At 35.5% G+C, this 23563-nt stretch overlaps 1 protein-coding gene across 1 annotated transcript in view; it reads left to right on the forward strand.

Moving 5' to 3' along the window:
* The window catches only part of FAM184A (family with sequence similarity 184 member A), a 73642-nt gene extending 50079 nt beyond the window's left edge, over positions 1–23563 (forward strand). The window contains exons 10-18 of the mRNA XM_057368978.1: positions 8415–8627; positions 9686–9839; positions 10251–10378; positions 12485–12669; positions 13161–13307; positions 16474–16591; positions 17261–17365; positions 20994–21196; positions 22959–23563. Of these exons, the coding sequence (XP_057224961.1) occupies positions 8415–8627; positions 9686–9839; positions 10251–10378; positions 12485–12669; positions 13161–13307; positions 16474–16591; positions 17261–17365; positions 20994–21196; positions 22959–23040 (1335 nt within the window). The 3' untranslated portion in view covers positions 23041–23563. The remainder of the gene's footprint in view (positions 1–8414; positions 8628–9685; positions 9840–10250; positions 10379–12484; positions 12670–13160; positions 13308–16473; positions 16592–17260; positions 17366–20993; positions 21197–22958) is intronic.

The following is a 23563-nucleotide window of genomic DNA, read 5'->3' on the forward strand; positions in this document are numbered from 1 at the left end:
TGGTAAACAAAGGCAGCGGAGCAAATCAGTGTTTTCAAAGTATTTTCAATAGGACACAGTAGGAATACTAACAAGTGTGAGTTTGTTACTCTGTTTTATAATAAATTTTTTACTGGACTTTATCATCTCTTTTTTGATTTCTTCTTCATTTCTTTTTTCCCATTGTGTTTAATTGAGTTTAAGAAAATATATCTAGGCTAATGTTTTAGGTTGGTATTTTCATATCCAGAGAAACTTGTCTACCTGATCATAAACKTCTGATGGAAATTTAATATCACGAGTTTTTGTTTGGCAGTAAATCTGGAGGAGATGGAAAGAGTTTTAATTCCATTTGTCAATGGATGAAAAGAACATAAAATTTTTAGTACTGTGTATRGTAAATGATGCATGAGTAAAGAGTTTCATTTGAGAGTTAGAAGTTCACACTTCCAAAACTGTTAAATARAAATCTAGGCCAGATCGAACAGTAATACCATCCGCAAAACCAAAATTTTTATCCTGTGTCTGTATGTGTTTTTCCCTTAAATGCAAGATGAAGATAGGCAAGCATCTAGTTTCAAAACATTTCCCTTAGACTCTTTCCTCTGTACTTGCTCAACTAGCTTTTGCTTTTAKTTCAAAACCAATGAAAACAGTAGACCCTTGAAGGAATGAGAGAAAACTTACCATGTGGGGCACAGTTTGTTTGAGATTCAGCAGGTGAATAAAATTCTAGACTAAGGGCAGTGATAYCTCTGTACTCCAGAAGAAATTATTAAAGATGTATATAATCTTTAAAATCCTGGCAGCATTATGACAAACAAATGAAATGAAGCTTTGTCCCATTACAAAAACCTTTAGAAATTATCAGGACATTCAAATGGTCCTGTTTTCCCCCGACCATTGAACCTGCAGTTTGTTGGATTGAAAGCATGTATTCCAAAATCCAAACAGATACAAATACRCAAAATACCTAGGCTAACCGCTGTCATTCAATGATTTTGCCTAGAAGTTTGACAGATTCCTACAACTGAAAAAGATAAGARCTCCATCTTTTTAAAGCAATAGGATACATCCCACATCCTGTGATATTCTGGAGGCAGCACCTTCCCTCAGGGTTTCTCCAAAACCAGGAGATAGTCAGGACCAATTAGATCCCAGAGATTGTTACACATTTCAGAATTCCTTATATATACTCCATTTTCCTCATCAGAAAACTTTTGAGTTTTGAGATGGGGAAAGGGCTCTAAATGCTGCTTTTTCTTACCAGTCAGAGAAGGCAAACTTTGATGTAGCTCTCCAGTTCCTAGCATGTCAAAGGCCTCGAGCCAAGTACAAAACGTTGTAGTAGCAAACAGCTGCTTTCCAAATCTCTGCGGAGTCATCTGCCGCGTAAGCRCTGCGCAGCCAGAGACTGTACATCTGCTGACAAATCAGTCTTACTCTTCAAAGACGTATCTCCAGGGAGAGTTTTAGGGTTGTTGTTGCCTTTATTAGCTGGATAAAATGGACTTATGCCAAAGGTCCCTCCGGCTTCTGTGCTAGGCAGTTCAGAAACTCATCTCCTTTACTAATGTCTGATGGATGCACATAGGATTTGTTCTTCAGAAAGGTAAGCAGCATCTATRGGAAGTCATTCTTCAAATGAAACAAAGACCATGTAGCAATCTAGATCTGCTTTGATAAAACAGATGAATTACGAGCTTTCCCCGTTAGGGTCTCAGGTTTTACACAAGAATTCTTGTTTGCCAGCAGTGTTCAGAAGGTTCAGTAAACTGTATAGCAGAATCAGATTGTGACACAATTTGACATTGAAATGTCAGTGAGGGAAAAGTGTTACATAACTGATCTTTGGGTGATATGAAGAGTGATGCTGAAATTAAGTGTCAAGCCTCTCTAATCTGGTAGAAAGTAATTTTTAGTCCTGAGAAACAATAAAATGAAAGAATTCTGTGTATTCAGCAAGTTAATGTCCTGCAGGAAATAATGAGAATGTGAAAATGTCACTGGTGCAGTAAATTTCCTTCTTGAGGAAAATGACACCATTTCATCTCTTAAGTATGGCCCCTGTGACCGTTGTAATGGGAACAATAAGCAAACACAAAGCTTGAGTAGTTTCAAATCACTAAATCTATTCTTTACTGCAACACACATTTGCCCAACTAAACTGAAAACTCAGCTCWTTTAGGAGAGATGTTTAAAGAGAGGTGGGAATTCCAATTTTGTTCCATGTATTGCATGCAAAGTCTTTCAGTTCAGCTGAGTAGCCTGCAACGATCAGTGGGTTTTAAAGATGCTGCAAATAAAGATGCAGTTTCTGTTCTCTGCTGTTCCTCGGGTCATGATGAAGCTCTCTTGACATCTGAGGTTTAGCTTTGCCTATGCTGAGGGTGGAGAAGATAATACTTCTGAAAAATGAGACAGCAAAATCAAGTGAAATGAGGTTAGCTAATACGTATCTGCCAAATAGAGATGTGTTGTCAGAAACTTCTGTACTTTCAAGAAGTAAAATAATTTCCTTATACACCCTGTATCTACAAAGCATGATTTYAAAGCGAATTGAGCTAGTGATTCTTATATTGCAGTAACATTACAAAYCAAATCTTGAATTCCAGTAGAAATGGAGTGATAAAGCCACCTTCTTCCTTGTTTTTTAATCATCACTTTTCCCCATCATAGAAATACAGAAGACAGTAATAATCACACCTGCATTATTTTTGGTTCTTCTATTTTTTTTCCTCCAGAACATGGAWGGACCTTACTATGGGAGTACTCATAAGGATGTCTGTAATTTTTCTGAAATTTCTTAATAACTTTAACCAGTGTTATTTTGGAGTTSTGCATTCTGAATGTGTTCTGCATACTTTTACATATGGAGGTGCATCTGATTAAATTGCTATTTTGCTGGAATCAGCCCCCATACCAATTGACTAGTCTAAATGATTCTGTTTTTTACTTGTAACTTTTCTTCAGTGTAATACAATATGCTTTTCTGCGTGTAAAATCAGTGTATGTCTTGGTTGTACCACAGTGCTTTGTAGATGTGTCCACCAATTTAAAGTCCCAAATGTTCTAGAAAGTGAACATGTATTTAGCAGGAGATCATTCTTGCTTGTAACAATTTCCCCCCCAAAGAAATCAAACAGATGGGAAAGGAAGCACAGAAAAATTCGGTGGATTTGTTCAGACTGGCAGTGTCTAAGTTTGGTGTTGGAATCAGACCTGTTAGAGGCCAGTCTCTTGCATTGTCTGCTGGAGTATGATGCCTCCTAGTGTTCCACTCTTGCATAGAAAATWAATGCTTATAACTTAAAATTTTAATAAGCTCTTTTTGGATATTTCGTGATAATGTATTTTTATGTTGTGCCTTTTTTGAGATTCTTGAGAATGAATAATGATTTTGTTTTGTATTTTGGCAAAGTGTTATATAATAGTTCCCACCTATAAGCTTTCAGGCTGGTGTCAGAATACCTGCTGTCTCCTGGAGAAAGCCATCTTCTTGACTGACCTGTGCCAAAAAGGGAAAGTGGTCATGCTGGGTTTGAAAGTGCTCTCACTTAATTTCTGATGACTCTGTTCTGTGCATGCGTGTGTGCTTATCTACATGATTCATATATATAAACGCACAGGCCTTTTTATATACATATGAATGATGTGTATTATTTGTATGATCAATAATATTTTCATAGAGCATTTACTTGGCAATATGTTGGGATTTTTTTTCCTTTTCATTGGTAATCAACACTAGTATAAGTGGTACATTAAGTCATTTTATTGATGGAGATTCGCAGGAATGGACTTTATATACCCATTTGGTTTTGAATTTTAAGATAGATAAAATAAGTACTTCAAGAGATATGTCTTCATTAAAGACTAAATTTATTTTCTGCCCTTTAGCAGTGAAATTTGATCTTCAATATGAGGTATTTAATATGCTTGAGATATTTAAGAGACACAGCTGATTGTTAATTGTGCCCTTATATAGTGTCTGTTCATGTACTTAATGATTCCTTTCAAAATTATTTTGCCATAAAGAAGAAGAGAAAACAAGTGGATAACTTCAAAAGTGTTCAGCTGTGTAATATATGTCTATATAGTAACATTATGTTAAAGAGATAATGCTATCCTGTATGTCAGAAACATAACATGGTAAACCACATCATTCTGTTCTGTGTKCAGTAGCTTATATACTAAGTCAAAGCAACATATTCATATTTTTTCCAGATGGCTTTCAATTAWTTTTTCTCTGATCAAATTATAATTATTGTTCTATGTTTACCCTTCCTTCCTTATCCATTTTTCTTTTACTTAGTTGATTTCTGAATGTTTCCCTTTATTCCTGTGATCTTTCCTTCATAGCGGCACTGTCTCGGTGAAGCTTTGCATAAATCTATCAGCAATGTAAGTGATTTGCACTTACAGCTCGTGAACAGGGCATGCTTGCACTGATCAACCTGCATATCCTGCAGTACTGCTTTACAGCTTTAGCCCATGAAATGAGAGACGTGGTAATATCTGAGACGAGAATATGTGCTGCTATCAAAAGCTTGTGTACTGCATCCCCTCATCTGTGTGACTGTTYGTATCACTGGGCATCAAACACTGTGTATGTGGTCATAACATGAGCAGCGTTTTTATGTCATTGTTAACGCAAGCAAGCTTGTGGGCAGTGCAGACGTGTATTGCAGAGCTTCCTACAAAGCATGGAATTGATGCTCTATTATAATTTGCAGTTTTGCAGTGCAAGTTGTAAGTGTAGCCAAACTATTCTTTCTTTCTATTTTTTTTGTTCTCACTGATGTTTTTAATGTGCTGAAAACCTGGGAAAAATTATTAGTTGTTCAGAGAATAGTGTTTAGAGCTGCTTTCTTTTGAATCCTCAGTACAGAGGTGTACAAAGGGWGGTCCAAAGACATACAAAAAGAGGCACTAATGTACTCAAAAATGTGCTCTTAAGGATATCAGCATATGCACTGAACAATCAGAATAATATTTAAAATCATATGTTCTCCTAAAAAGACTCATATTTCTAACTCTTTTTGTACTTTTAAACATCAAAAAAAATTATTAGAAGGGTAGACTAATCTGACTTGCTTGCTAGAATCATTTAATCCTCATTGTCCTTTGTTTTCTGTATAGTCTGTTGATGCAAACAGACATCCCAGACATTGACTCATTTCAGGCTGTGGTTTTGCAGTCACTTTAATCTGGTGGAACGATGAACTGCTCTTGCTTAGTCCTGATCTCTTTYAAGATGACTTCCTGGCCAGATGTCAGACCTCTCTTGGTCATCTCAGTTGAAATGTTTCTGTATTTCTAAGATAGAAATGAAAACAAAATAGTTTTGCCCTTGGCCAGTGATCAACATGYTCATAAATTATGTACTGATAATTGTCAGAATTTGGAGCAAGAATTTAAGTTAGAGGTTAAACTTCAAACCAAAAATACATATTTTTTCATGTCATTGTAATGAAAATTTGCCTAAGTTCTCATGGTTGACTCCATTTGACTGTTATCAGGAAAGGCTTGTTAAAGTTTGATGATTAAATTACCCGAAGCTCTGAGGGCTGAGCAGGACTTCCCCTAGAATTGTACCTTCTGGTGGCCAGAGTGAATGGGAAAGGAAAATGGTGAGAAACCTGAGGGACAGAAACATGATGAAAGGGACAGGTAAGAATGAGCTTAGAGATGAAGAGAAAGATGAGGTGGATGTGAGGTTACAGAAAGGTGGGAAGGAGAGAAGGGCCCAGCAGTGAACGTGGGATGAATTAGARTAGATGGGGATGTGAGCAGACCAAAGGGAAGCTGAGGTAAAATAGCTTACTTTTTTCCTGGAGAAGGAAAACAGTAGCACATTGCGGTACTGGAAGATGATGCATATATGCAAATTCAGAGCTGGCCATGCTTGCAGGTGAATGGTGCAAACTCACCACTTCAGTGGAGTGAATTTCTAYGGGTCAAGAGAAAAAATGTAGTATGTATATACTACATACAGGTATTAAAGAAAGTGTTATYATAGTGAAGGTAGATTATCACTGGAGTTACTGTGATGCTCAAAATATTTTCTTTTGCAGGTTGTTGATAAGTAAAGTGRAAAACTTTGCAGCTTATAAAAGCTTATTCAGGTGGAGAAGAGGCTGAAGAATTATAGAATAGCTGTAGAAGGCAAAGGGACTTGGCAATAAAATGGCAGATGAAATTCACTRTAGCTAAATGCAAAGTGATACACAAGGGGAAAAAATTGTAACTTCTTCTGTAAAAGGATGAGCCTTACCTTTACCTGTTACACCACAGAGTAGGTTTGGGGACTATGATATATTATTCCATGAAAACATCACCTCAGTGCTCAGTAGGAGTCACAAAAGTACACATTAGGAATATAGGAGAGGAACAGAGAACATAACATGTAAAACCATATAAATAACTACATAAAACCGTCTTTTTTTTCTCATTTCAAATACCTTGTGCTGTTTTGGTGTCTGAATCTTAAAAAAAAAATAGTAGAAAAGGGGTAAAAGTGGGGTGGTCATAGATGTGAAATAATTTTCATACAAGGACCAATTCAGTAAGCCAGAACAGTTCAGTATGGCAAAGGGTGTAAGCAGGGAAATGATGGAGAGTGATAGAGACATGAGTAGAATAGAGCAAATGAAAAGAGAATTTCTTTTGACCCCTTTCCGTTATGATCTCCATATTGGAGATCATCATGYCAAATTGGCATGTCTGCGTGGAACTTGATACAGGATATTGGGCATACTAAAAGCTTTTATGGACTCAGATAATGGTTGTTATTATTTAATCTATAAATYTACTCCAAAATACTACTTCTGGTTTAAGAAAGATTACCAGTCCCAGGTAGACTATTATAGAGTCAAACTCTCTACATTTATGCCTTGGCCTTTTATTGTCAAGGTTATCCTGGTTGGCCCTTTGCTGGAGGCAGGGCCAGAGATCAAACAAAACTTTGGTCTGACACTGTACAGTTTGTATGTGAAATTTATATTTAATGTACTTAGTAATAGATTTGGAGCATGTAGTGTAGAGCTTCACTCATTGAATTGTAGCTAATATTCAAAGGTATCTGAAGTACAATACTGTTTATGCAGTGTATGTTAAAGGTAGAATGTATATGCCCAGACACAAAGACCTAGTGAATCTGAAATATGAGCTATGCTTATTTCATTTAAATTAGTTTGATATTTGTTTTCTTTYGTTTTACTGCCAGTTTTTATTTCTGTAGCTTTTTTCTTTCAAATCTGCTTAAGCTTTGTCCTTCTGAAAAAAAWCTTAACCCACATGTATGGCAACAATGTTCATGCTACAAGTTGTACTTGGTATGCTGCTATTAATTTCTTGCTAAGTGGTGGGTTTTAATATTCTCTAACTCAATAACTTGATGTGCAATGTCATTACAAATTTGTCATAATTAGTTTTCAGATATGCTGAATCAAATGACACTATCAGGCTCTCATTTATAATTCCGTATTATGTAATGCTCTGAGGCTTGAGAAATATCCTTACTGATTCAAATTCCTTGWCACTTGACAATTTTATTTCCTTCCTTTGAGTCACTGTGACAAAATTGTCTGTAAGCTAAATCTTGTTTCCAGACTTGGAGGCTATCTCCCCTGTATGGGAAGGGATACAGATTTAGTACTTTCAGTCTGAAAAGATGCTATCTAATGTGAAGAACAAATTATAATATATTATAAAAAGAAGATGGGACTGAAAAAGGAACATAGTGTACTATAATACTTGCTGGATGAAAAACATCGTATGTAAATTCAGGTATTTCTAAGAAAATTAGTTATTTGYGACTCAGATTGTTTAGATCTTGGAAACAAGCATAAAAATCACTTTCATAGTCTTACTGAACTAGTAAAASTGTTACTTTTTATTTAAGATGTGGAGTGGTATGCTGCCATTTATTTCTAAATAAGAAAAGCACTAGTAAGTAGGACCATACCATTAGAAAATGTATAAAAATCAATGTAGATATCACAGGCTGCCCTCACSTATTCCAAGTGTAGGATTATCCTTGGAGAATGGGTGGTCCCGTGAAGTGTTCCCCTGAACACTTGAAATCAAGTGTTTGATTTCAAATCTTGATAGTGTCATTTTTATTGATATTTTATATAAAACCAAAATAATTTTTGATAATTTGGCCATTRAAAATTGCATTCCAGATAGTGTTGCRGTATGGATTGACTGATATGATAAYCCTTACMAAACCATTAAAATATAATTATTATRTCTCTAATTGTATATCACATAACATGAACAACAAATTCAGTAGATGGATGACATTGCTTGTCGGTCTTTTAGCTAACRCTCTGGCACTAAAATTTCAAATATTTTCTTCTTTTGAATATCTTCTTTACAGCTGGTGTTAGTATTAATGACTAATGAATATTTGCTGTTCTGTTGTGGGTTAGATCTCCTTACTGAAGCAGAATCTGGAGATGCAACTTTCCCAGTCACAGAGCTCTTTGCAACAGCTACAAGCCCAGTTCAGTCAGGAGCGACAGAGACTGACTCAGGAGATCCAGGAATTGGAAGAAGAGCATCAGCAAAGGCATAAGTCACTTCAGGAAGCCCATATCCTTGCCTTCCAAAACATGGAAGAAACAAAAGAACAAGAACAAAAGGTATGTTCATATGGTTATTCCAAATTCTATGGAGAATATTGCTATTTTAACATTTTACTTAGACAGTTGGAATTAATAAAGGAAGTATCTGTGTAACAACTAAATTCCCTTTTCAGCTGATTAATTACTACTGTAATAGTTTTCCAGTTAAATCTGAATGAGACATGTTTAAAATCATCTTTAATACTGGCATTGTTTCATGTCTTGCTTTATATGCACATATATAGATGTGTACATGTATATGTGTAAAATTATTATCAACATGTGCATTTATTTACGGTAGATCGACAYTGTTACCCTTAATATTATATTCTTGTTTGGATTTTGAGTAATAATTTTTCATTACAGTAATTTTGCATGTATTTTCTGTCAATGGGTTCCTTTGCAATGTATTTTATRTTGTCATTATGTTAAAATTTGCACAAGTTATGTTCTGTGACTTGYAAGATAATTGTCATGGCCCAGCCAAGATTTTTTTAAAGCATTGGCTAAACCAGCTTTAAAATTGGAATTTTGATAGTGCATGGTATGTAATGGGGGGAGGGGGTACTTTAAGGTATTTTAAGTTCAGCTCTAGAGTGTGYCCTTACTGTACTTCGGTTCATGTCATAGACTGCTCTTTGAGCACACAAAGTGAATTCTTTTTGTTCTAAATGAAACCAGAAGATGTGTACCAGGGGTGTTATGCTTCATACAGTTCCACAGGGTGTAAACATGGGTGTCCTTAGAGAAGTGAAGTCCCCGAATGTGTCTTGTGTGCACACTAAACCCATTTATGAATTTGCACCTTACTACGTTGATGGCCATTGTAGATATATCAATGGATTGATTTTTTTCTCTTTTCCAGTTGTGAACCAAACGGGTTTTGTGCACAGGTAATCTTGGTAATCATCAACCACTGTAAAGAAAAAATATAGTAGGATAAGAAAATACGACTAATATTAGAACATTTTTGTAGAGTATGCCAATGCCTGCTTTTTGTTTCCAGTTGTTTATTGTGTAATTTTTTATAAATTCTCTGAATTGGTATAGAATTTTGTCAGTTTTGATTTTTTTAGGAATTAGAAGAACGTTTACAACAGAAGCACTCAGAAGAACTTCATGCACTGAAAGAAACACATAAACAAGCCATGGAAGGCTTTAAACTGGAGATGGAACAGGAACTTCAGACTCTACGATTTGARCTGGAGGATGAAGGAAAAGCTATGTTAGGTATACTATTTTCAAATTTGGAGATAGGTCCAAAACTATTATTTCTGCTTGTTCAAATATACGTGCACATGTRTATGTGTGTGTATAGTATAACACTGTAGCGTCTCTGGGAGTCATTCAGTGTTGACCTAAGTTTTTCTCTTAAAATCACTGTAAGCTTTAACAGGTAARTCTAGACTCTTCACTTCTGAAATACCTTACCCATAAGGTGTTTTTGGAAGAAGTAAGTGACCAAAATTCCTGATGGAGAATGTTTTCCGAAAGCAACAGGAGTAGAATACAGGAGAGTTGCTTAGCTGATGTAAACAGTGTGTTTTAGGTCAGCAGCAATAYTGGATGGAGCTGGACTGTTACTGTTAATTAATGTAAATGTGTCCAAAATAAACTTTTCCTTTTGTTCATGGTAACCAGCTTCCTTGCGCTCAGAGCTCAATCACCAACACGCAGCAGCAATTGACCARCTGAGGCACAACCATCAACAAGAACTGGTAGCTGCCAAAATGGAGCTTGAAAGAAGCATAGAAATCGGCAGGCGACAGGTAGGAGCCATGGCTGGTGACTGACTGTGAAATGGCATGATCAATATTCATTTTTCTCTTTGCTGGAGGCAAGAACTGTTGTGAACAAACAACAAACATGGAATCCTTCAAAATCATCTGGCACCAGCAGCTAATACATTCCTAACAGTTTCCTAAACTTGCTTGCTTAGCTTTTTCTCCCTTCTACAAACTTTGTTCAAAGCCTAGAAAAGGCTCCCATATCAAGGTAGTTTCCTCAGAATTGTGCTTGCCAGGGGASGCAAGTGCCCATTCTTGCAAAATTATACTCATCCTCAGCTGCCAGCAGGAAGGAAAAAGCTGTTTCTCTTTGAAGGCKAAGCGATATGGCAGAAGTACTTGCTATAATCAAATAAATAATTGCTTCAAACTTAAGAAAAAAGCGCACAAAATRCCCCCACCAAATACTCCCCAAAGCCAGCATGAGCTACCTTTGCTTTCAGTAGCAAACCGATTCATTCACCTTTTATCTTTCATTTCTCATTTTATACATGGTCAGTTTTTCCACTAGTACCTAAAAATTCAAAGTTTAAGCTCCATTGAAAGCCACACTCCTGGAAATAAGAGGACCAGAAAATTACTTTTATCYTTGCCTGTATAATAGGCTTTTCAGGATTGATTTACTTACACTCCAGCACCAAGGAGGAGGAGGAGTATGTTTAGAAATATATTAACAGAGGAAACAGGGTTTTTTTGGCATAGCCTTTACACAAATACAGAGATGGTCGAAGATGAGCCCTTTTTTAGCTCTTTCTTGCTGGTTTAACAGTGTTAGCATCAGAGGCAAAAMCACAGTGCTGTCATGCAGGATTTAGGAGGGTATAATTTCAGTCCTGTGTTTTTTAAGCCCAGGGTCTGATACCTAAATGAGATGTCAGAAAAAAAGGTTTAAATTACAAGAACAKGTGTTTGATCCAACCAAATGATGTGTACTTTTGGCCTCAGTAGAATGATCTGCTAAACACAAGCTTTGGTTATACTGAGGGCCAAGCAATTTCTGAAGTTTCCTATGTTAGAATGCTCAGGATCAAAGTTGAACAAGATGCAGAGTGGTCTGATCAGGATGATTATGTTTGGTACTCTGAAATATTTAAATGTGTGGATGTAAATTTTMCTCTGCTTTTTCATATAACTTTAACATAGTCTTTATATAGGGACATATGTAGTTATTTTTAATGGTCTGCTCTTAAAGATGGTCTATGAAATTCCTGCACTAGGATATATTCATGTTCCCTGGAGGCATAAAGGGGAATACAAGTTCCCCTTTAAAGCATAAAGTTTTATTTTACATAAAACTACTTTGGAATATCTGCTGATTTTCTCTGTGCAAACTGTATGGTCATTAATTATTGTGAAACTGTAAGAAGTGGAATAGGTGGAAATAGAAAACTCTGAAAAAATTGTTTTAATTACAGACATTTCTAAACCAAGGAGACTCATTTTCAAAACCATTGGAATGGGCTCCAGCTGAGTTTCCCAGATGTTAACTCCATTGGAATTTCTTATGCAAAAAAAGAAAAAAAAAACCAAAACCAACTTTTCCTGATTATTGGACACAATATAAATATAATATTAACTGTTTAACACATATTYTGCTCCAAGATATTTATGACTCTTGTATATATTTGTAAGATCAGAGACTTCTGAATCAGTCTTAGTGCAGGGCATTGCACATCTTRAGCAATTTTCTCCCATTGAATGGGGCTGTAATCTGGATCATATGCTGATGAGAAAGGGAAATGCCCAAGCTCTGGTCTTAGTGATCCTGGTTTTTTTTCCTTGTATGTGTAGGCAAAAGGAAAATGTGATGAATTACACCAATTTTAACAGGCAGTGATAATCATGGGGTTTAACTTTYCTTGCAAGTGGAAATAATTTATTATGTAACTTTGATTTCTTCTTCCTTTGTACTTGTACACAATAAAAAAACCCTTCGCTATGATTATAATTTGTGTCAGCATCAAGAAATTATCTRTTGGATGGAAAATTCTGCTCAGCTGTTGTATTCCAAGAGCAAGTATTGTAGTCATCACTTCTGAGAGACAAGTCTATCTAAAATACTTTTTGCTGCTGCTGCTTATATCTTAGGAAAACGAATTTTTATGCCGAATATCAGATCTACAAGATGARCTGAGACACCGAGACCATCATATAGCTGAACTGGACAAAGAGATTCTGCATCTTCATGAAAATATAAGTGCATTGACAAAGGAATTAGAGTTTAAAGGGAAAGAAATTCTTAGAATACACAGTGAATCCAGCCAACAGATCAGGTATGAATTTTTCCACTCTAAATTCAAACCTATATTGTTTCACTTACTGTTTTACTTAAAAAATGTTATCATTTACAGTTTTAAATTTATCCTCTTAATCAAGTCGGGTTACATATCATTTAGTCTGCTTTAGAAAAACTATGCCCATTASTAATAAAGTTAGCGGCTATGGTGTACAGTTAAGTGGCATTCCAGTGACACATTTTGGCATATTCTAGTAGCAGTTCACTCAAGTGTTGGTTTTTGGTGTTTTTTTTTTCAAATTCATTATGTTTGTTTATTTTAAAAAGCATTAAAGGAGATGCATTATTTTCCATGAAATAAGCTAGAAGATTGGAGAACAGTAAGTAGTGGGTTTTGATGAATCAGTAATTCCTTCTGTGTTGTCTGATATTATGTAAAAGCCATTAGAAGCATRGCAGAAAATCATGATGAACAAAAAAGTGTGATTTTAGAATAACTCTTTTTTTAACAAAAACTAAATTAAACAGGATGCATGAGCAAGATTTAAGCAAGAAACATGAGAAAGAGCTGGATGTCTTGACAGCAGATCACWTCAGAGAGAAACAAAGCATGCTGGCAGATTTTAATAAGACCCAAGAACTTCTCAAGGAAATTAATTCAGCTTTACAAATTTCGTAAGTTTTGTTGCATTAAAAAAATTTATATGTAGCTGCATTTGAGTGATTAGTTTATTCTGGTGTCCATAAGCTCCTAAAGATACTGCAGWGATGCAGATGTACAAATACCTCAGTAAAGTGTGGGGCCTAATCTTGCATTCTTTAGGCAACACAATTCTGTATTCATTAGGGGAATTCAGTGAGATAAATGGTTAAGGAATTGAGACCAAAAAAATTTTAGGTAGGAAAGGTATTAAATCTGTTCCTAGAAAATTGGAGAAAACACTATTTCTAACTGTTCCTTTCTCAAACTTTAGTACATCTTTTTTGCGAACACAAGTTTATAAACAGGGCAAAATTTTCCACTAAGAAGTGAGATGGAAGCATGAGTGATGCAAACATTTTCAGGTTTGGTAGCATGGGCAAAATCAGTGTTTGCAATGRATTGTATGAGCATAAGAGTTACAGAAGGCTTAAGAGTTTCTCTGAGTCAAAATGCCACCAGGGATTAGACCACCTCTAGGCAGAAATGATGTAATTGTGTGTCRTCCAGCCAGTGTTTCCCTGTCTTCCACATAATTTTTTATCTCTGTGATGGTCAGAGACTGACCATCTGACCATTTGGTCTGTTTCTGGCTTAGGTTTTATAGCACACTGAGGGCTTCCTGCTGCAAAGTTGTCACTGAGGGATTTGTATTGCAGCACAGAAGATTTATGGCAGAGAGAATTGGTTTTAAGTTTATGATAGGAAGCTTTTCTAAGTAAGTGTCATCTACAAATGGGCAATAAAGCCAAGATGCATGTAGCTTTTTCTGGATAATGAGCCCTCAGAAATTGTCTTCAAATAAAATGGATATAAAATTCTAGTTGTCATTCCCTTGTAATTGTCCACATGARCACTCTTAGGCCCTGATAAATGTGGTACCAATGCCATTCAGTAAACTAGGTGTGAGCTGCCTCTTGTTTGCTGCATTTATCTTGTATGAGAAACAGGCCTRTGAGCAGCCATCAACTGTTTTGCTACTGTTTACCCTGGTTTTCACATTAAGCTGTTTTCTTCTCAGTGTCCAGAAATTAGCTGAGTTTAGCTGGTTTCCTCTTTCTGGCTCTTGYTCAATTTAGAGCTGTGAGGTAGCAGCCACTGGCCTGAAGTCAGTAAGAATCATCCAGGGTGCCCTGACCAGTTTTTCGGTGTGTTATTKCTCTGTTTACACTGAAACAAGAAGTTGTCCAAAGAGGAAACTATGTAGAAAAGTAAATTTAAAAAAACAAAACAAGCAACCAACCACCCAACAATAACAACCAAACAAACAAAAATCAAAAACAAAACAAAACCCAAAATGAAACCAAATCCACCACCAAACAACAAAAAAACCCTTAAAAAACAGAAAACAAAAACAAACAAAAAACCCAAACACACAGAAACCCCCACCCCTCAACAAAAAATGCCAAACAACAACAAAAAACCACAGCAGAGAAGTTTTATGTGCTGTTCCTCAAGCAACTGTTCCCAGGTTCAGCCTCACCTAAAGCGTGGCCTCATGAATGTGAAATGGAGACTCTGTCTTGGAGTAATTAAGAGTGGGTATCATTAATTAGACTCTACAACTGAAGTCTTTAAATTACAAGTTGCCAATTTCAAATAGCAAAAAAAAAACCCCGTTCCCTGAAGTATCTGCAAAAAAAATGACAGCTGTGTGTAACTAYGTACTATACTCTGGGGATCTATATACAATAGCTTAACCCAGCATAAAATGTATACACAAAAATTAAGCCAGCTGAGGCTATTTCTGTTCTGCTGAGTCAAATGTCTTCTCTGCAAATAAAAACAATCACGTTGTTCTCATTCATATTGTTTTATGTAAATAGATTATATAAGCTCCTCAGAAGATGTACAGGTTATTTGAAGGTTATCAATATGATTTAATACTAACTGCTTTTTCAGCTGCAATTCAAACTAAAAATCACGTAGTTGCTTTTGAAGGGAAAATATTTATCTGAAGTGAAAAATTGTCTGCTTCCAGGTGTCTGCAGTTTGTTTAATTCTTGTGGAATTAAGCTTGACCAGATTTAGACAATTTAATTCATAGATTTTTCTCAGTGTTTGACTGGATTTTTTTTTCATTTTTCACTAAGTTTGTTAAATTTCCTGAATCTGCTCTGAAACTTGCTTCACTAATCTACATGAAGGCTGAATATGTGAGATACCTTTTTTAGTACTTTCCTTTGAAACTATGTTTAGCATCATAAGCATTTTAGTTGTTTAAAAGAGACACAATCATTTCAAATTGTCGTGTCTTTAAAACTTGTTCTTTAAGAAAAAAATATATTTATGCAGTTATTTGTACAATTTCTCTCTCAGTTGGCTTATTTCACTTCTCTCCTTTAATGCTTTCCCACCAGGCATTTCAAATTTTCTCTTAGTTTTTTTTTCAAATGTTTATCAGTTGTTACATTAGATACCCTAATATCCAAGTGTTATTCCTTTTGTTTTGCAGCTCATTCCTTTATTTCATCTCTAATGGTAGACTAAGTAGCTTTTGTGGAGAGGAGTTAGTTACCTATTAGTCTTCAGTGTTCTTGGGTATCTCTGTTCCAGTATGTTCCACGTGAACTGAGGAAGATGCTCTCAGCTTTTTCGGTCTTCTTCAGTGTCACTAAAATGCATCTTCATTCAGAGTAGTCTTCTATTAAAATWTTTTTTTAAAGATCCTGTTGATTTTCCTCAWTAGGAAAGTGAATTGCCAGCTTTTAAAATTTGTATTAATATTAAATATAATGCTATGTAGTCCCTATATTTTATGTAAGAACCAATTTTAGGCATATTTTCTGTAATTCTCTTCATACTGTGTTTTGAATGTGTTATTTTCAGCCTGACTTCCAAGTGGCCCTTTTCAAAAATATAGTAGTGCATGCATAGAAAGGATGTTAAGTTTTTAGAATATTGCCTAGATTATTATTGCTGGAGCAAAAGTTAGGGTTATTGGGTGGTTTTGGTTTTATTTGTTTCTTAACTATCCAAAGCTGAAGGAAAACATAGAAATTCATTTCCTTTAGGGTGATAAGAAAGTAATCTTCTGTTTTTGCTCCCTGAACTCTCTTTTGTATTAATCAAAAATGTGATTATTCACTTAATCATTTAACAATGGATCAGGCTAAAGGGGTATTCTTCTTTTCTATAAAGTTTAGAAGAAATGGAAGAAAAATACAAAAACAGAGAATCAAGACCAGAAGACTTGCAGCTTATCTCAGAACTGAAAGACCTAATTGCAGAGCGGGACCAACTCATAAAGAAATTGATTGTAAGACTTCTATGCTCTCTTGGTGTAATATCTTGACAAATACAAAATTTAATCTGATTCAAAGTGTTTGAAATGTATTTAAGGAAGCGATGCTGCTAGCATGTTATTCATATTCTTTAACATTCCTCTGGTTCTACTGACTCATAATAGTAAAACAATTAGATGCAGAGTTTTTCAYGATCAAGTACAATACATTATTACAGGATGTATTTTGGTATGTTACTTTATCAGATGTCTCCTGYCTCCAATCCTAGGACAAGCCAGCCAAGTAAGCTCTATAAGAAATAGTCTCTTCTTTGAGGTTTCTATGACCAGATATCCCTACCCACTCAGCTTCCCAAATTCAGATCACTTGGGTTAGTCTGATTAGATCCTGRTTAAGAAGCAAGAAGGAATGAGGAAATCAAAGTTAATTWAAGATCAGAATTTAACTATACTGARTCTTTCACAGTGTATAATCCAYTAGGCTTATGCTCACTCTCAGGACCATAAAACTRTGTAAATAGAAATTATTTAGATGWTTCCACATAATAACATGAAGTGCAATTTTTAGAATTACCAGTTTATTTTAAAATATAAGCATTAACTTATTTGAGAACATTTTGAAGGCAGATTTGGCCACTGATTGAAAATGCATAAAAAGAAGTTTCTATCTGTTGTTCTTTTTAGGAGGACAAAAAGTTCTATCAGCTGGAACTAGTAAACAGGGAGACTAACTACAACAAAATGTTTAATGCAAGCCCTAATGTTGGTGTTATTAACCCATTGGTGAAGGTATGTTCCATGGACTTCATTGCTAAAGTAAAGAAAAAAAAATCTCAAGATATAGTGAAAAGAAGCGATATATGTCTATGTGCGTGTGCCTGCATCTATATAAATCACTCTTAAAAAACATGTTCAAAAGAAGGAACATAGTTTTCCATTTGTCTCTACTTCTTTTYGTGTAGGTTTGTTTCTTTTGTGTCGTTGAGAGATCTACTGATGCTGTTGCCCTGGTTTGCTTGACACGTGTGACATAAAACAGTTCCTTATCACAAAACTGCATATTTAAAATAGAAAAGTGACAGAAAGGCAACAGAGGGCTGAACTGTACYATGCAACAGAGAGTAGTGACACCCCAACTGGTTTTAGTTTTGTGATTTTTCTTGGTTATTTTGGAAAGTGCAAGGGCACTTTGCACTTTATGGGAAGTGCTTAGGGTGGAAGAGCATTAGAAAGACAGGGACACTAAAATGAAGGCAATAAGGGAGAAAAGGGGAAGGGGAAGCATCTGAGAAGGGCATGGAATGAGTCTCAAGGCAGAAAGGTGTAGAGTAAAACTGGAGAAGTGGAGTGAGTAACCAGTATGGACAGTGGAGGCTGCAAGAGACAGCAGTTTCTAGCCTTCTCAGTTACTGTCACCACCTCTCCAAGTGAAAGCACTGCAGCAATACCTTTTCCAGTTCTCTCTGTGCTCCTGAATAGCAGCCATGGAAGGCTGCTGCACATGCAGGCATAGTAACCTTCCTGTCACTTCAAAAGCCAGCAGCTTTCCTTCATAAGGAATGTGAATAGACTGTGGCAGGGTACCTAAATACTATTTTTTTTCACCACTTCAGGAATGAGTCCTCTGACATTTCCTTCCTCCTTGTGATAACCCATAGGTTATTTCACTTGCATGGAACGGGAAGAGATTTGTCCCAGCTGTAGAGACAGAAGCAGTCAGGAAGGTTCTGAAGCAGAGGCTAAAACCCCAGAGGCAAATCTGAGCAGCTCAGATGCACAAGAGCTTCAGAGATCAAGGTTCAGCTCACGTTATTTAAAAGAAGGTCTGGCTCCATGATTTGAGATCAGATGTTATTTATCACATGTTATTTAGCCAAGCCCTACTGCAGTCCACATCAAATCAGCATATTTCACACTTCTGCACAAACTSTGCTGCAAAATGTCAGTATTCTATGATTTTCACAAGCCCAGCAGCTCTCTTAAGCTTCTCTGTGGATGCCTAATTTTTATGCTAACTGCATAAAAGAAATTAGTTTGGTCCCATTAGAGATAATACCGGGACTTCCAGATACAATTAAAATAGTTGTTTGAAAATATCTGAAGTTTGTCTGAACCACCCATTTATAAAGATGTGAAATGTAACCATCTAGTATATAACCTTGTGTTTCGTGTGAAATCCGTAGTGTTTGGGAAAAGTACTTCAGCATCAGATTTCCATAGTGATAATTCATATATTTTTATAATATGCTTCTATCACTTAAAATGTTTAGACTTTAAAAGTGTCTTGTATGCCAAAGCATTCTGATCTTTCATTTCAAGAGTTGTGGACTGTTACTTTTGTCAAAGCACATACTGTGTTATTGGAGAATGAATTACAAAGAAACTGAAAATCTCATTCTCTTTTCTTTTTTTTGTTAAAAAAAAAAAAAGACAAGTTATGAGTTACTGCAGGTTTTGCATATTAATGCAAAATTACTGCATATTAATGCAGTATGTATTAGAGCTTCTCTAATTCCTGTAATGGATTTGTTTAATATAGTATTATGTTATTACATCTAAAGTTTCTTAATACTTTGCATGAATTTCATGGAAACAATACAAACAGTTTTCTCTCTCCAGATTTGACTGCTTCAAAAGCACAGATTGTTTTACAGATAATATTAATCATAATATTTTTATAAGCACTTACGTGGATAATGTACATTTTCCAGAAATGAGCCACCTGTGGACCACACAGATTTAACTACAGTTTGTTTAATACACTGTTTTAATTACAGCATGTATTGTCTTGYAAGTGTATTTTACATATAGTTGGTTTCTTTTACCGAACTATCTCTTCTTATTTCTTGCTTCTTCAGCTACTCCTGCAGAAATGTATGGGACAGTCTTAGTTTAATCCTTTGTAGCTGATGATCTTTTACCATGATGTTTAAAACACACTKTTTTCTATTATAGCTTTCTGTTAAATTGTCAAGGTATTCTAATTGTGTATTGGCAAACACATCCATGAGTGCGTGTCTGCAATTAGTAGCATTTGCATCTGCCAACCCTGGAGAGATCAGACACTGAAATCAATGSTAGCAGAGAGCTAAAGAGAAGAAAGTACAAACAAACAATAGGACTTTGTCTCCGTCTGAGCTCGTGCCCACCTTTGAATAGAACAACTCTCCCATTTCAGGTGGAATTCTGCTGGAAAATATTATGTAGAAACAACATGAGATTCCTCTTCTCTTTCACTTTATTTAGTTCAAGTTTAGGTRGTTTATAAGCCCTTAAGGGATTTTTCTCCTAGCTACTTCATTAGGGTTGCGTATAAGTAAGTGAAAGAAATTATTTATTATATATTCAAWTAATACATAATTCATTATATTTCTGAGCAAGGGAATTATTCTTGCTCTGGGTATGTCAAAAAGACCTATTTTTGGAAATAAGGCRCTTTTAACATTATCATTTTATTGTGGACATGAAAAATGTGACAGAAGCCAGAAAATACCCACCATGTCCTGTCACACAGCCATTTTAAAAAGTGATAATTATTTGAAACATTCTGCTGCGTGAAAATATCTATAAAAACAGAGAGGATGAGTACTGAATCCTTTGTATGATGTGTTCTGCAATGTAAAATAGTGGAATAAAAATAGATTTCCTCAATATTTTGAGTCCCTTGAAATACTATCAGGAGAAGCATAGTGAGTATTATAAATAAAAGAAAAATGTTCAGTTGTGCCATCTGGTGTCTAAAAGTGGCAGCTGTATTACCATCAAAGGCAGGCCTTTCCCTTTTGCAACAAACTGTACAGTAATATTACAGACTTCTGTACAGTAATATTTTTATCTTCAGCTGTMTTGCTGTAATGCTTTGCTGACGTGAGGGCATAATTGCTGTGAAAGAAGTGTAGGTACTTCCCTAGGTTTCATGGTCCAGTTACCAAAATGTGCCTCCGTAATGAGGTGAAATCTGTTGGAGAGATCCACTTTTTTCATCATTGAAATTTGCTGTAATTGCATTTGATAGCAGAGCTGTTTTGCAGAAATGAAGAAAAGATTTAAGTAAACGTGAAAGGTTTAACAGACTGAAAGGAAATTTTCCACAAGATTGTCATCTCCAATGTTTAAATAGAACCAATGTTTCAATATAACCAAAATGTTATATTGAAAGATCACATATTGTATACTCATTAATTATTATACTAAGTCATAGTGACTTAATCATCTTGATTAGAAACTCGATTTTTCTGTGAAAAGCTGTGGAGTTCAGATCAAAGCAAACAGAAAACTACAAAGAGGCCAATCTGTCCCAATTCCTCTCCTTCAAAAAAGCCTCCAAACCAGCCACCAATAAAATTTCTAAATCAGCCAATGTCCTCATCTGTCCTGGTGCAAGAAGCCTTCCTTATGTTTGTTATTTTTAATGCAGCAAAAGAAGAAGAACGATAAATCAACAAACAGGTTTGTGAGTGTCCCCAATCTAAGTGCTCTGGAATCTAGCGGAGTGGTGGGCAATGGACATCCAAACCGCCTGGACCCCATTCCTAACTCACCCATCCACGATATTGAGTTCAACAGCAGCAAACCACTACCACAGCCAATGCCACCCAAAGAGCCCAAGACGTTTTTGAGGTGAGCACTGCCTCACCAATCTTTCTTTTTTTCTTTTTTTTTTTTTTTTTTTTTTTTTTTTTTTTTTTTTTTTTTTTTTTTTTTTTGCTTAACTCAGGAAAATTTTGCATTCTTATTGAGCTGAATCCCACTTGCTTTATCAGCCTTTCAGAGGTACAAGTACCGTTATGGTGTTTTTTATTTTTACAGTATAATTATAACCTCTTTCTAGTATTCCTTTTTATTGTAGCCCTTGTTGAAGTGTGAAGTATTCTCTCACTTTCTCCTAAGCCTTGAACTTTGAAAACCCCTATAAATACTTTAACAGAATTCATGTGCTTCCAATTGTTTACATATTTGAACAATTGTTTTAGATGTTTGTGTTACTTACTGATTTTCATTTAGGAATTGATACTAGCACGGAGGGTTTTTTATTCAATATTATAAAGATTTTTGTGTAAGAAAATTATTTTCCGTGCTAGGTGAATGTTTTGTGTTTCCTCTTTCCTCACCTATATGAAATTGTTTCATAGGAATAACCTTACTACAGCAACAGGAAATGTTCAGGCTTGGGTGCTTAATGCTGAGCTTCCAGTAATCAAAACCAGCATTAAAGTCTCAAGTAATTCTCTCACAAAATAATCTACTGAATTGAATAACTTCARAATGGCATTTTAGAGGCAGGATTTTAATCTTTGAGCTTGATGTGCCCACGTATTAAATGCACTGAAGTGCTGTACTCTGTATTTAGTAGTTGCTGGTTTCTTACCTCTAAGTTGCCAGCTTAAAGCCATGTGTAATTACTGGTTCCACAGCTGGTTGTTTTCWCTCTCCTTTGGTTTAACACAAAAGATCACATACCCAGCAACTGCTAATTATAAAGGGAAACAAATAATAGAATCTAAAACAGATAAGGATAAACAATATTTTTCAAGAAAACATTTTTTTTTAAAAAAAAGTACTGTTGCTAATTTTTTCCCTGTGCATGTGATGTGCATGAGTCTGCTCAAATTTCTATAAACCTGCATGTGCATGACCCCATGGACTGTGATGYCGGAGTTTTCACTCCAAATTGTTTTGTGCTCTGTATTATCCTGTAGTAGAGACTATTTTATTACCAWTTTTTACTGATAAAGGAACTTGAATAATTAAATTTATATTTTTTTCTCCCACTCATTTTGTGAGATTAAGTGTTCAAAGAGGAGCCAAATATTGTTTGCAGCACAGCAGTTTGTTTTTTCTAGTATTTTARTGTATTTTAAGTGTGTGCATGAACAACAATTGCAAGTGACATTTGTGATGGGTGTTAAGTTACAGTGGTGTGTATTTCTGTTCAGTTGCCAGCYAGTCTTTGTTAGCACATGTCTACAAATATGATGTTCGCATCATATTTTTCAAAATTAACTTTACYTAAGGAAAAGGATGCTAAAAGAGGACCTTCTACAGTCATGCTTTTCCAAGAAAACTCTTTTTATTCTTCCTGAAAATTACAGCTATTTATGAGATTTTAAATTATGTTTTCCAAAATACTAGTTGCCCACCCTGTAATGTGGCTTCTGAACTGACTTGTCCRTGCTGCTGATGCTCTCCAATGGAGTGGATGATCACAGATTCTGTAGGGAGACATTWAATCATGTTCCAAGGTACACTGATAATTAATCCATGGAAAAACAGACTGTGTTCCTTATTGAATATTCTCTGTGGTTTTTTTTTCCTTCTCCTAACAGTTGTACCTTTCATTTAGTGGTTGGATAATTGTTTTTTTTTCTTTCTGTGAATTTAGCCCTCCTCAGACTGATGCCTCACCAGTGGCTTCACCAGACCCACAACGCCAGGAGTGGTTTGCCCGATACTTCACGTTCTGAGAGATGATTTGTTTTTGTGGCACAGCGTGRTGTGGACTGTTTATAAGAGCATGACCTTAAGTAAACCCTCATGTGAACAAGCTTTCCCGTAATTTGTCAAACACTGTGAATGAGAAAGTATTTGTCTTTCTGATTTGAAACTGCACTGTATTTCATGTTATATTTGTTGGATTCACCTGACATGGTACTATACAATATGTGTAATTATAACTATTATTTTTATTTAACATGGAAGAATCTTTAAACTTTGTAATTATTACATAATAAATTTTGGTAGAACAAACATAATGCTTTCCCCCTTTTTCCTATAAATGTGTTTTCTTTGATTTCAGGTAATGCTTTTCCCCCCCCCAAATAACATAATTGCATGGTTACTATAAATACAACTTGAATTGTAAAGGAAAAAGTATATATCTCTCACTCTTCAATTTTGGCAGGATATGTTTAATGCATCCCAAATCTGTTACTTTGTAGCAGTTTAAAAACCGTCTCTGTCTAACATTTAAAAGGAAGAACACTAAAT

This window comes from Malurus melanocephalus, unplaced genomic scaffold (genome assembly GCF_030028575.1).
Source record: "Malurus melanocephalus ecotype Western Australia unplaced genomic scaffold, MMel_1.1 scaffold_100, whole genome shotgun sequence".
Classification (NCBI taxonomy): Eukaryota; Metazoa; Chordata; class Aves; order Passeriformes; family Maluridae; genus Malurus; species Malurus melanocephalus.